The following is a 13,088-nucleotide window of genomic DNA, read 5'->3' on the forward strand; positions in this document are numbered from 1 at the left end:
TGGCGCCGCAGGGGAACTTAGCGCCGGCGCTAAATTTCCGGCGCTAAAGCCCTGGCGCGGCGCCAACTGAATTTCTAGGCCGCTATGTCTGTCTTTCCGCCTGTCTGTCCGGCTATACAATCAAAAGTTATACAGCGTACCTACACATGTTATATCAAAAGAAAGCTTATCATTAGGGGAGTCTATAGGCGTATTTACTTTTTGGTCAGACAAAAATTGTTCTGACAGTATACAAAAAAGTTTTTAAAAAGTCAACATTCCGCTCATTAGCATCGAGTGACGTGATGGTTGACCAATCGTACAGGGGATTAACCTGATGGTTGACCAATCGGTGCATCACGGGGGGCATTTCATTGCGTGTGTGGGGCGGGCCTAATCGTTCGGAACTGAGGTGAGTGCCGGCCATCTTGATTCCGAACTCTTGATTTATATTTTCCCACTTTGTGTGTGGAGGGGATTTTGGGAGCGACTTGAGGTGGGGAAGGGTTTCCCCGGCAACCGGGCCCGGGCCTCTCTCACAGCCTGTAGCCGCTCAGGAGGGGGGGGGGTGGCGGGGAGAGGGAGGAGGGTAACCCCAGCAACCAGCGGCATCTCACTCTCCCCCCCGGTCTCTCTCTCTCTCTCTCTCTCTCTCCCCCTCTCCCTCTCCCTGCAGTCGCGCGCTCTCTCCCACCCCCCCCCCCCAAGTCGCGCTCTCTCTCTCTCTTCCAACAACAACGTGCCCTCGAAAAAGCCTTGGTACCGCTGGGCACTTCAGCTAGTATATTATATATATATATAAAATAAAGGAGTCGATATATATATAATAAAGGAGTTGATCTGTCTGTCCTTCTGTGTCTGTCCTCGGGTGTGCGTTTGTCCGGCTATGCGCTCGAAAGTTATACCGCGTACCTACACGCGCATTACCTCCAAAGAAAGCTTACTCTTCCGGGACGCTTGTAAGCATATTTACTTTTCGGTCGGATGAAAATTGTTCGCGCCTTATGCAAAAAACCTTCAAAATTAAACTCATTATCTGCTAGCATTGATTGACTGACGTCAAGGTTCGACCAATCCTGTGCCGTCACGATTGACCAATCCTACAGTACGGTCCCCTGATGGTTGGCCAATCGGTGTGTGTGTGTGTGGGCGGGACTAATCGTTTTTCATCTCAGGGATCTGCCAGCCATTGTTTCACTGCTTGCAGCTCAAACTACTCTCCTTATGCCAGCTTTGAAAAAGTTAGTATCTCTTTTAAAAATAACATAAGATTTACCAAAAACGTTTTATAAGTACTTTCACTTTCATCTTTCAAGGTACTAAGAAAGGTAGAAATGTTGCCTGGCAGCAGATTCACAAAGGGACACAGACAGGGCCCTAAAGCCTGGGACTCGATTTAAAACGTTGCCCGGCACCAGATTCACAAAGGGACACAGACAGGGCCCAAAGCCTGGCACTTGATTTAAACCGCCCGCCCCAAAACAGCCCTGGCAAAGCCGGGCTCCCCCAGCTAGTTATTTATATATAAATAAAAGAGTCGGTTTGTCTGTCTGTTTGTCTTTCGGCTATACAATCAAAACTTATAGAGCATACCTACACATATGTTACATCAAAAGAAAGCTCATTAGGGGAGTCTAATAGGCATATTTACTTTTTGGTCGGACAAAAATTGTTCCGACAGTATACAAAAAAGGTTCAAAAAACGGCAACATTCCGCTCATTAGCGTTGAGTGACATGATGGTTGAGCAATCGGTGCATCACGGCAGGGGGTGGGGGGGGGGGGGGGTTAAATTGTGTGTGAGGGCGGGCCTAATTCTTCTGAGCTGAGGTGAGTGGCCGCCATCTTGATTTCTAACTATTGATTTATTTTTCCCACTTTGTGTGTGTTTATTTTTCCCACTTTCTGTGTGTGAGATGGGGAAATTGTTTTTAAAAAAGTAAATTAATGTCAATATTTTTTCTAAGCTGATTAATTTTCCTACCTTTCACCCTTTTTTTTTCCTCTTGACTCGCTGTCTCCGCCGGGCGCCGCAACCTTGGAGGGTTACCCCACCTGCAGGTCTCGAAGCCTTGGCCTCTCCTCGCCAGCCACACCGAGCTAGGCACCGCCCGTCCCGCTGGGCCCAATTCCAAACCAGTGGCCCGCGATCGCCGCCATCTTGGTAAAGGCGGGCGGGACGGAGCCGAGCGTAGCCACCGTCGCCATCTTGGTAAAGGCTGGCGGGGCGGGGGAGACAGCGAGCACGTGAACGTCGGCCCGGAGCAGGACCTGAGCTAAGGGAGTCGGGCCGGGCTCACGCGCTACGCGGAAGGAAGACGCACAGGAGTCTGGGAATTGTAGTTTCCTGGGCTCCAGCTCTGCAGGTCGTTGAGGTGAGTTGCGGAAAATCGCCGATCTAGCATTGTGATCGGGGGCTTCAGGTCACCGCGTCCGGGCTCTGAGGAAAGGGGGGGGGGTGAAGAGAGGGGGGGGAGGGAGAGTGAAGAGAGGGGGGGAGGGAGGGTGAAGAGAGGGGGGGGAGGGAGGGTGAGGCGAGGGGGGGGTGAAGAGAGGGGGAGGGAGGGTGAGGAGAGAGAGAGAGAGAGAGAGAGAGAGAGAGAGAGAGAGGGAGAGGGAGGGTGAGGAGAGGGTGAGGAGAGAGGGTGAGGGAGGGTGAGGGGAGGTGAGGGGAGGTGAGGGGAGGGGGAGGGAGGGAGGGAGGGAGGGGAGGGAGAGAGGGTGAGGGAGGGAAAGAAAGAGTGAGGGGGTGGGAGAGGGAGGGAGAGCTCGCCTTCTTCCTTCCTTCCTTCGTGGGGGTCCATCGGGCCAGGCCTGAGGCGTTCCTTCCCCCCCTCTCTCTCTCAGGCTAATCCCGAACTAAATCCAGCAGTCTCTCTCTCTCTCTTCCCCCGTCGCTCTCTTCCCCCCCCAGTCTCTCTCTCTCTTTCCCCCCCCCCCCCCCCCCCCCCGCCCCCGGTCGCTCTCTCCCCCCAGTCTCTCTCTCTCTTTTCCCCCCCCCCCCCCCGCCCCCGGTCGCTCTCTCCCCCCCAGTCTCTCTCTCTCTCTCTGCTCCCAACAACATGCCCTCAAAAAACCCTCAGCACTGCCGGGCACTCCAGCTAGTAAAAGATGTAATAGCAGAGCACTTGGGAAAACAGTGACAGGATCGGACAAAGTCAACATGGATTTACAAAAGGTAAATCATGCTTGACTAATCTACTGGAATTTTTTTGAGGATGTAACTGGTAGAATAGATAAGGGAGAACCAGTGGATGTGGTGTATTTGACTTTCAGAAGGCTTTCGATAAGGTGCCGAATAAGAGATTAGCGTGTAAAGTTAAAGCACATGGGATTGGGGGTAAGGTACTGACTTTGGATAGAGAACTGGTTGGCAGACAGGAAGCAGAGAGTTGGAATAAACGGGTCTTTTTCAGAGTGGCAGGCAGCTACTAGTGAGATTACCGCAGGAATCGGTGCTAGGACCCCAGCTGTTAACAATATATATTAATGATCTAGACGAGGGAACTAGGTGTAATATATCCAAGTTTGCAGACGACACAAAGCTGGGTGGGCGTGTGTGCTGTGAGAAGGATTTTGAGAAACTCCAGTATGATTTGGACAGATTGGGCAGATGCATTATAATGTGGAATAATGCGAGGTTATCCACTTTGGTGGCAAAAACAGGAAGACAGATTATTATCTGAACGGCAATAGATGGGAGAAGGGGAAGTGCAACGAGACCTGGGTGTCCTTGTGCACCAGTCACTGAAGTAAGCATGCAGGTGCAGCAGGCGGTTAAGGCGGCAAATGGTATGTTGGCCTTCGTAGCGAGAGGATTCGAGTACAGGAGCAAGGATGTCCTTGCTGCAATTGTACAGGGCCTTGGTGAGACCACACCTTGAGTACTGTGTGCAGTTTTGTTCGCCTTATCTGAGGAAGGATGTTCTTGCCATGGAGGGAGTGCAGCGAAGATTCACCAGACTGATACCTGGGATGGCAGGAATGACGTATGAGGAGAGATGAGTCGATTGGGCTTATATTTGCTAGAGTTTAGAAGAATGAGAGGGGATCTCATTGAAACTTATAAAATTCTAACAGGACTAGACAGATTAGATGCAGGAAGGATGTTCCCGATGGCTGGGGAGTCCAGAACCAGGGGTCACAGTTTAAGGATAAGGGGTAAGCCATTTAGGACAGAGATGAGGAGGAATTTCTTCACCCAGAGAGTGGTGAACCTGTGGAATTCTCTACCACAGAAGGCAGTTGGGGCCAAGTCATTAAATATATTCAAGAAGGAGTTAGATATATTTCTTAAGGCTAAAGGGATCATGGGATATGGGGAGAAAGCAGGGACAGGGTACTGAATTTGGATGATCAGCCATGATCTCATTAAATGGCGGAGCAGGCTTGAGGGCCGAATGGCCTACTCCTGCTCCTATCTTCTAGGTTTCTATGCCTATGTTTCTATGTCTGTGAAAGAGGCAGGAAACAGTATCTCAGCACACACTCTGATGTTTTCTGTGTCCATCTCTTTTAGGATCACTTTCAAGAAAGGTGGGTGCCAACAACATGATCAATGATGTGTCAAACACAATAATCCCCTGACCATGTCAGCCCGGAACATTAAATGGTACGAGTAAACTAACAGCTGACGCAACGCATTTCAGAAGCTCATTCAGTATTGAAGGAAGATTTCTGCTATGCATATTGTCACAAAATTGGTTCTTTTCTTTATGAGCTACTTTATGATATTGTTGCACATACTGGACTGCACAGAAGAAATCTTCCTCCATTGAATTAACTTTGCAATGCTACACAATAATATCAGTGAATCATAGAATTGTCTAACATAGAAAGAGGCCATTCAGCCCATCGTGCCTGTGCCGGCTCTTTGAAAGAACTATTCAATTAGTCCCACTCCCCTGCACTTTCCCCATAGCCTTTTCAAGTATTTATCCAATTCCCTTTTGAAAGCTACTATTGAATCTGCCACCACCATCCTTTCAGGCAGTGCATTCCAGATCACAACAATTAATTGCATAAAAAGAATTCTCCTGATCTCCCATCTGGTTCTTTTGCCAATTACCTTAAATCTATGTCCTCTGGCTACTGACCCACCTGCCAGTGGAAACACTTTCACATTATTTACTTTATCAAAATCCTTCATAACTTTGAACACCTCTATTAAAACCTCCCCTTCACCTTCTCTGCTCTAAGGAGAACAATCCCATAGAAGGAGGACTGCAGAGTGCCTGAAAGGAGATAGAGGAAGACTGCTTGAATAGCCCTCATTACTGTTACTGGCAGTGCTAGCCTTATCTTGCATATTAGCTGCAAATGTCCTTGCAGTAGATGGTACAACTCTGCACCTGGCTCTCTGCTGACTTAGAGGCTATTGAGTGAGTTCCACATGGTCACATGTGGATAGGAGGGTAATAAGAGGGCCTGCCTACTTCTCGTGTAAATTGACCTGCCTGGACACTGATTTCTGCTCAGTTGTTCCCTCAAAAAAAAAAAAGATTTCCATTGGTGACCAATTGTCCCAATACTGTGCAGGTATCCAACAAAGATTGGGAGCATCAGGACACTTGGCACAAAAAGTTAGAAAGAACGGCGGTAACTAGTCTCAAGGTGCAGATACAAATCCTGTCAATAGACTGAATACAATCCATAAACAGCACTCCTGGCCAAAACTGATCCCAGTCATCTCGATATTCTCCAGAATGTGTCAGTGTTTTACCTTGTTGTGACATCTTAACTGTAGTTATTCTGGTGACTTCTTCTTTAAATCTCCCCTCACAAAAGAATACTCCAATGGCATCATGTTTCTTGTCTTTTCTCCACACAACTTTCGAAGAGTAGTTTCTGGTGTTGCTTTGCTCCAGCTGGTTCCTTAGCAGCTCAGGCAAGGCTGCAATATCCTGTGTTATTATGGAAACCTGGTCTGGAACAGGTATGCCACCGGGAACACATAGCAATGAGGTTTCCGAGGTAGAGATCAGAGGGCTCGAGTTAATTAATGTCAAATCCAGTAATGCCTCGATTAAGCCTAGAGTTAAACACAAACATATAAATTAGAAGAGTTGAAGACAAAAGGGAAACGAAAGAAGGCCTTTCATTCCTATAGTGCCTTTCACAACCTCAGGAAGTTCCAGAGCATTTTACAGCCAATTAAGTATTTTTGAAGTGCAGTCACTGTTCAATTGTAGGAAACACAGCAGCCAATTTGCACACGGCAAGCTCCCACAAACAGCAATGTGATAACGACCAGATAATCTGTTTTAGTGATGTTGGTTGAGGGATAAATATTGTCCTGGACACCGGGGAGAACTCCCCTGCTCTTCAAAATAGTGCCATAGGATTTTTTACATCCACTTGAGGGCAGACGGAGCCTCGGTTTAATGTTTCATCTGAAAGATGACACTCCCTCAATACTGCACTGAAGTATTAGCCTAGATTTTGTGCTCAAAGCTCTGGAGTGGGACTTGAGCCCACGACCTTCTGAGTTAGAGGCAAGAGTGCTACCCACTCTTTTTTTTATTATATTATTTATTGAACATTAAGAACATTTACAACATCGTGATCATTTCATTGCATCATTCAAATCCATTCTGCCACTCTGCACAGCCATTCCTCCACCACATATTAACATCAAAACCTGAAGTTTAATGTGTCTCCCATAACATATTAATCGATTGCACTTTAAAGATTGATCGTAAAAAAAATTCTTTAAATTCCTTTCTGAATAAGACATCCACAGAGCCTTACAATGATCTTTTAGCTTATATTTAAAATACTCTTTTAGATTGATTCTCCTTCACTTAAAAAAGAGCATTCCTTCTTTGCACAATCACGAATCTAGCCAAACTGAACATTAAATTAATTGCCGCTCCGCTGGACTTGGGCAGACTCTCCTGCAATCCCCATCTCAAAATTGAGTCCCACGGGATTTCCATTCTCACTCTTCGGTCCCCACCCAGCAAAAAAACCTCACACAACTGTCGAACATAGTACTTAAAATCATTTAACTGCGGACATAACACCAGTAAATGGGACAGAGTCTCATCCCATGTCCCACACACTGGGCAAGTTGCCCCTTCCACTCGTCCAATCTTACACAAGACTGTCATGGTAAAAATCTGGTTATGAGCCAATTTGAAATCCAGTTCAATCCACTCTGGACATTTAAAATTCACCCACAATCCCTTCCAAATCCTGTTGAAGTCCAGCTGTGGGTATATACACTGCCAAAACTCCTGACCAGCAGGTGTCTTGAATCTCCATTCTCTAAATACTTCATAGAGATCTCGAGTATTACAGTTATCTCCCTTTCTCCAGCAGAAAGCTTGGAAAAGCAGGACGCATTTTACTTCCTTTGGAGATTTCTGCATTTATTTCTTCCATCCAAGGCATTGTCCTCACAATCTTCTCATAAATGATCATAATTGCTTTTTCCTCTACCTCCTGATCCTCCTCCCACACCATGTCCCTCACTATCACTTCCAGCAACCAACCTGGAGTTACCTCGTATAATACATCGTTCGCACATATAATACCAGCTTTTATAAAAGCTTGATTAAACAATACCTCTCCTTCAATGTTGACCCACCTGTTCAAAAATAAGGGCTGTTCTACAAATTCCTCAGCACCCTATATAAACTGCACACTTTTTAAAAATTGGGCCCAAGTTGCTACAACCCCTCTATAAAACCTAGGGAGAGGTTTAGTCGATATCAAAAACATATTATTGTATTTCATATACAATATCCCCTGCCTTCCTATCCCACTTCGTTTTAAAAAATGCTTAAAACTCTTCCAAAAACTTGTATTTGACTTCTGAATAAATCTCTTCACCCATTTGATTCTAAAGGATCTTTTCTTCAAATCAGTACCTGGGAAATTGAGTCCTCCCTGATTTCGCCGTCCAATGATGGTATTGTAAGCAACCAAGGCTGGTTTCCCTTCCCATAAAACCTCACACAAGCCTCTCAGATGGATTTTTCCGCCCACTCAGGAATATCATCCACCGTCAATAAGTACCATAGCTTGGATAGTAGGAGCGGACGCCACTGTTGCTCTTCCTTGCACTTTCAACCACCTTCTTTCAAATCTTCCCAAAATCTTTTTAATTTTCATAACCTTTGGTTCCCAATTTAATTGATCTACAGTACTTCATTCCTATCTCTCTTGCACCCCATATGCACCCCCAGAACCCCCACCACCTTAAAGGGACTTTCCTCCAACCATTCCCCCCACCCCTTACTGCAACCAGGCATTGGGACTTACTATAATTCACTCTGACTCCTGAAGCTCCACAATACTCCTCCACTACGTCCATAGCTTTCCTCACTGACTCCCCATTTCTCAATGTTAAGGTTATCTGCATATTGGTGTATCACTGACACCAGCCCAGAACTAGGAACCGCAGTCTCAACTGTTGTGTTCGTCAGTAGTAAGACACAGACTGCAGGAGAACAGTACAACAGGTGTTTACTCAACGTGGCTCACTCTGGAACTGAACTGTACAGATTTCTACTCAGTGCTATATACAGGTGTGGTCACTGCCGGTACTACAGTATACATGAGCTGTAAAAAGTAGTTCCCTCCTTAAAGGTACATACATTACAATTCCTCCCCTTTTAGATTAACAGTACCATAACACTCTTAACAATTAAATATCAAACTAATTACAGTTAACACTTTTAACATACGTTAGCTGAAAATAGTCCATTTATATATTCAGTCTTTGGGGAGGCTTTCTGATCCTTTCTGGATAGCGCCTTTCCCGAGTGTCTCGCTCTTGGTGCGGAGGCGATTCTGGCACCCCGTCGTCGATTGGGTCATCAGCTTCCGATGCTACTGTTTCTGGGGTAGATGCGACCTGTACGTCGGGTTCCTCACCAGGTACGTATGGGCAAGGCATGGGGTTGACTTGTTCCTGTGACTCTAGGATCTGGTCAGCATGGCGTCTCACGATGTTCTCCCCAACGTCCACTGTGTACATCAGTGGGCCCTGCCGTGTGCATATCGTTCCTGGCTGCCATTTTTCTATTCGGTAGTCGCGGGCCAAGACTGATTGCCCTACATTGAAGCTCCTTGTTGGCTTCTCATGGATGTGCTGGAATTGCTTACTCTCAACATCTCTTCGTACGTTTGGTCTGAGCAAATCCAGGCGAGATCTTAACCTTCGGTTAAAGAACATCATGGCCGGGGCCTGATTGGTGACTGCATGTGTCGCATTCCGGTAGGCGAACAGGAAATTGTCCACCTTATGCTGCAGCGGAATGTTGTCATTGTACATGGCCTTTATTGCCTTCTTAAAGGTTTGTATGAACCTCTCAGCCAATCCATTTGTGGCTGGATGATACGGGGCAGATGTGTAATGCCTTACCCCATTCTTCTTCATAAACCTCCGGAACTCTTCGGACACAAACTGTGGTCCGTTATTGGAGCAAATCTGTTCTGGCAAGCCGTTCCTGGCAAAAATGGTCCGTAGGACTGCAATAGTTTTCTCCGTGGTGGTGGAGGACATTTTGATGACCTCAGGCCATTTCGAGTGCGCATCCACGGCTATTAAAAACATTGAGTCCATGAATGGACCAGCAAAATCAATATGCACCCGTTGCCATGGAGATGAGGGCCACTCTCATGGGTGTAGAGGGGCATGTGGTGGTGCATTTTGGACTTTCTGGCATCCTGAGCAGCTCTTGGTCAGGTCCTCGATTTGTTTATCGATTCCCAGCCACCACACATAAGCCCTGGCAAGGCTTTTCATTTTTACCCCTCCCAGATGACCCTCCTGAAGCTCATTGAGCACTCTATCCCTTAATTTGGGTGGAATTACCACTCAGGATCCACACATCAAGGTCCCCCGGCACACTGACAGCTGTTCTCTTCTTGTCGAGAATGCTGGCAACAGTGAGTCGCCATGTGCTGGCCATCCCTTCACCGTCAAATCATATACCCGAGACAGTGTCGGGTCATTTCGGGTCTCCTTTTCTATACCAGCGTAAGTTACCGGTAGGTATTAAACTATAGTCGAATGAAATATTTCGACCGGATCCACTGCTGGTGCTTCCTCCGCAGTAGGCAGTGGCAGGCATGATAGCCCATCAGCATTTCCATGCTGTTTCGTGCCCTTATATTCAATCTCATAGTGGTGTGCCCCTAGAAAGAGTGACCATCTTTGTAGTTGTTGCGCAGTCATCACCGGAACGCCCTTCTTCGGAATAAAAATGGAGACAAGAGGCTGGTGGTCAGTCAGCAAGGTGAATTTCTGCCCGTGCAGATAGTGATTGAACTTTTTCACTCCCCACACTAGGCTGAGGGCCTCCCGGTCAATCTGAGCATAGTTACGCTCAGCTGAGGTTAGTGATCGTGACGCAAAGGCTATTGGCCTCTCCGAGTTGTCCGAGAATTTGTGCGACAGCACCGCTCCAATGCCGTAGGGTGACGCATCACATGCCAACCGAATTGGTAGTGCTGGGTTGAAATGGGTCAATACCTCTTTTGATGTGATTAGTGTTTTGCTCTTCTGGAAAGCTCGTTTACATTCGTCACTCCACTTCCATGGCTCCCCAGTTTGCAGTCGGGTGTTCAGTGGGTGTAGTATTGTAGACAAATTTGGCAAGAACTTATGGTAGTAGTTTACCAGCCCGAGGAACGACCTCAGTTGTGACACGTTTTCCGGTGCTGGAGCCTTGACTACTGCCTCAATCTTTTCTGGGGACTTATGTAACCCCTCTATCGATAATGTGGCCACAATAAGAGATCTGTTTTTTAAAAAACTCGTATTTGGGGCGGTTAGCTCGGAGCCCATATTCCTTCAATCTAGTGAGCACCTGATTCAGGTTGGCGAGGTGATCACTGTCATTTTCGCCCGTGACCAGGATGTCGTCCAAATAACACTGGGTCCCTGGGATCCCTTGCAGGACTTGTTCTATTGCCCGTTGCCAAATAGCCGGAGCTGATGCTACCCCGAATACCAGCTGGTTGTATTGGTAGAGACCTTTATGGGTGTTGATTGCAAGGTATTTTTTTGATGCTTCTTCTACCTCCATTTGCAGATACGCCTGGGCCAGATCAATCTTAGTGAAGCGTTTCCCTCCACATAGCGAGGCGAAAATATCTTCAATCCGCGGAAGTGGATATTGCACGGTGTGAAGGACCGGGTTCACTGTTACCTTAAAGTCCCCACAGATGCAAACCTTCCTTGGTTCCCCAGGCGTGCTGCTCAACGACTTTTTCATCACAGGGACGATGGGTGTAGCCCACTCGCTCCAGTCTACCTTGGACAGTACTCCTGAACGTTCCAAACTCTCCAGCTCTGCTTCGACAGCATAAGCTGGCCTTAAAAAAATTTGGGGCTTGCGTTTTCTTCAATTTTAATTGTTGCTGTCATGCCTTTTAGTGTTCCGAGTCCTTGCTGGAACACTTCTTGCACGTCGGTTAGGATCTTTGACAGTCACCCAGGTGTGACGTCGTCATCCTTTTTGGCAGCCAGTCAGTGCTTGTATGGAATGCCAATCCAGCTGTATTTTCCGGATCCATTCACGTCCCAGTAATGGTGGTCCTCCATCTTGCAATACATACAGGTCTAGTTTTGGTGTTTCCTTACCGTTATATATAACGGTCACCCTTATTTTTCCTTTGGGGTAGACTTTTTGCCCCGCGTACGTCTTCAAAATAATTTTTGTGGCTCTCAAGGGTATGTGTGAGAATAGCCGCTCGTAGTCCCATCGGTTTATGACTGTTAGGGCTGATCCTGTGTCCAATTCCATCTTTACCTGGACTCCTGCTATCTTGAGAGTGACCCAAATGGTTCGGTGATCCTCCGTTTTGATCACATTATGTAGTTTCAGACAACACAGCTCCCTGCTTTCGGAGTCGGTATCACTCTTTTGTTCGTCTGAACTATTCTCCGTCACCTTATGTACTTTCTGGTACTTTTCTTTTGGAGATTTCTTATTGCTGGTTTTCTTTCCCGACCTGCAGACTCTTGCTATGTGTCCTACTTTTCCACACTGTCTGCACACTTTGTCTTTGAACCAGCAATCATTGTGGTCGTGTGTTGTTCTGCCGCAGCGATAGCACTTCTCTGTTCTGTATGACATTTCGTTTGTGCCATATTCTTGTGGTCTCTGTTGTATCTCTGCAGCGCCCCGTGCTGCTGCTTCATACGATACCGCAATGCTGAAAGCCTTGTCCAGCGTAAGGTCCTTTTCAGATAAAAGCCGTTTCTGGGTTCCTTCACTTTGAAGCCCACACACAAACTTGTCCCTTAAGGTATCTGCCAGTCCCGTTCCAAACTGGCGGTGTTTCGATAGTTTGCGCAGTTCTGTTAAATATTCAGCATTGCTTTCATCCTTATGCTGGTTCCGTTTGTGAAACTTGAATCTTTCTGCTATCAGCAGCGGTGTGGGGTTTAAATGTTCCTGTAGTATCGTCACTATGTCTCCAAAACTCTTTTCCACTGGCTTCGCTGGGGTTACTAGATTTTGTAATAAGCCATACGTCTTTGCACCCATTAAATTTAACAATACCGGCGCTTTCTTGTCATCTGACACCTCATTTGCCTTGCAGTATACCTCTATTCGTTCGACATATGTAGTCCAATCTTTGACTTCATTGTCAAATGCGGTGATACTGCCACTCTTTGGCATTTTGGGTGTGGTTTAAAACGGCGTCTCCCGCGCTTTCCTTCCTCCCCCGCTGCTGCCAACGGCGCTCTTGGCGGTCCTTGTGGCAATGGCGGCGCCCTGTAGGTTTCACGCGCTTCTCCTGTGCTGCTGCCACCGCCGTTCTCGGCGGTCCTCGTGGCAATGGCGGCACCTCGCGGGTTTCTGCGCGTCTTTCTCCCTCTCCTTGACGCTGCTCGGCCCCTGAACACCGGCTGCGCCCTGTGCGCTCTGCCCTCTCTCTCTCTCCCATAGATGCTGCTCGGCCCTTTTATGTGCCGCTCGGTCGGGCTCTAGCCCGCAGCTGTCCGGGAAGGGTCTGTGCATTACCTGTTGCCAGCCCGTTTCGCTGGACCACCGTGACTGGAAAGCCAAGCCTGGCTCTCAACAGCCTCCCCCGCAATTCTCGAGTCTCTGCTGGATGACTGGGCGGTTGCCCGTGGTCGACGCC

General features: G+C 47.4%; 1 protein-coding gene across 4 annotated transcripts in view; it reads right to left on the reverse strand.

Annotated features, from left to right (window-relative positions):
- Positions 1-13,088, reverse strand: part of tek (TEK tyrosine kinase, endothelial) — a 170,070-nt gene that overhangs the window by 103,063 nt on the left and 53,919 nt on the right. For all 4 annotated transcript variants that reach the window (XM_085991812.1, XM_085991805.1, XM_085991822.1 and 1 more), the window contains one exon: positions 5,701-6,009. In XM_085991812.1, the coding sequence (XP_085847938.1) occupies positions 5,701-6,009 (309 nt within the window). The remainder of the gene's footprint in view (positions 1-5,700; positions 6,010-13,088) is intronic.

This window comes from Somniosus microcephalus, chromosome 1 (assembly GCF_052327205.1).
Source record: "Somniosus microcephalus isolate GS21.2 chromosome 1, FLI_Smic_1.0, whole genome shotgun sequence".
Classification (NCBI taxonomy): domain Eukaryota; kingdom Metazoa; phylum Chordata; class Chondrichthyes; order Squaliformes; family Somniosidae; genus Somniosus; species Somniosus microcephalus.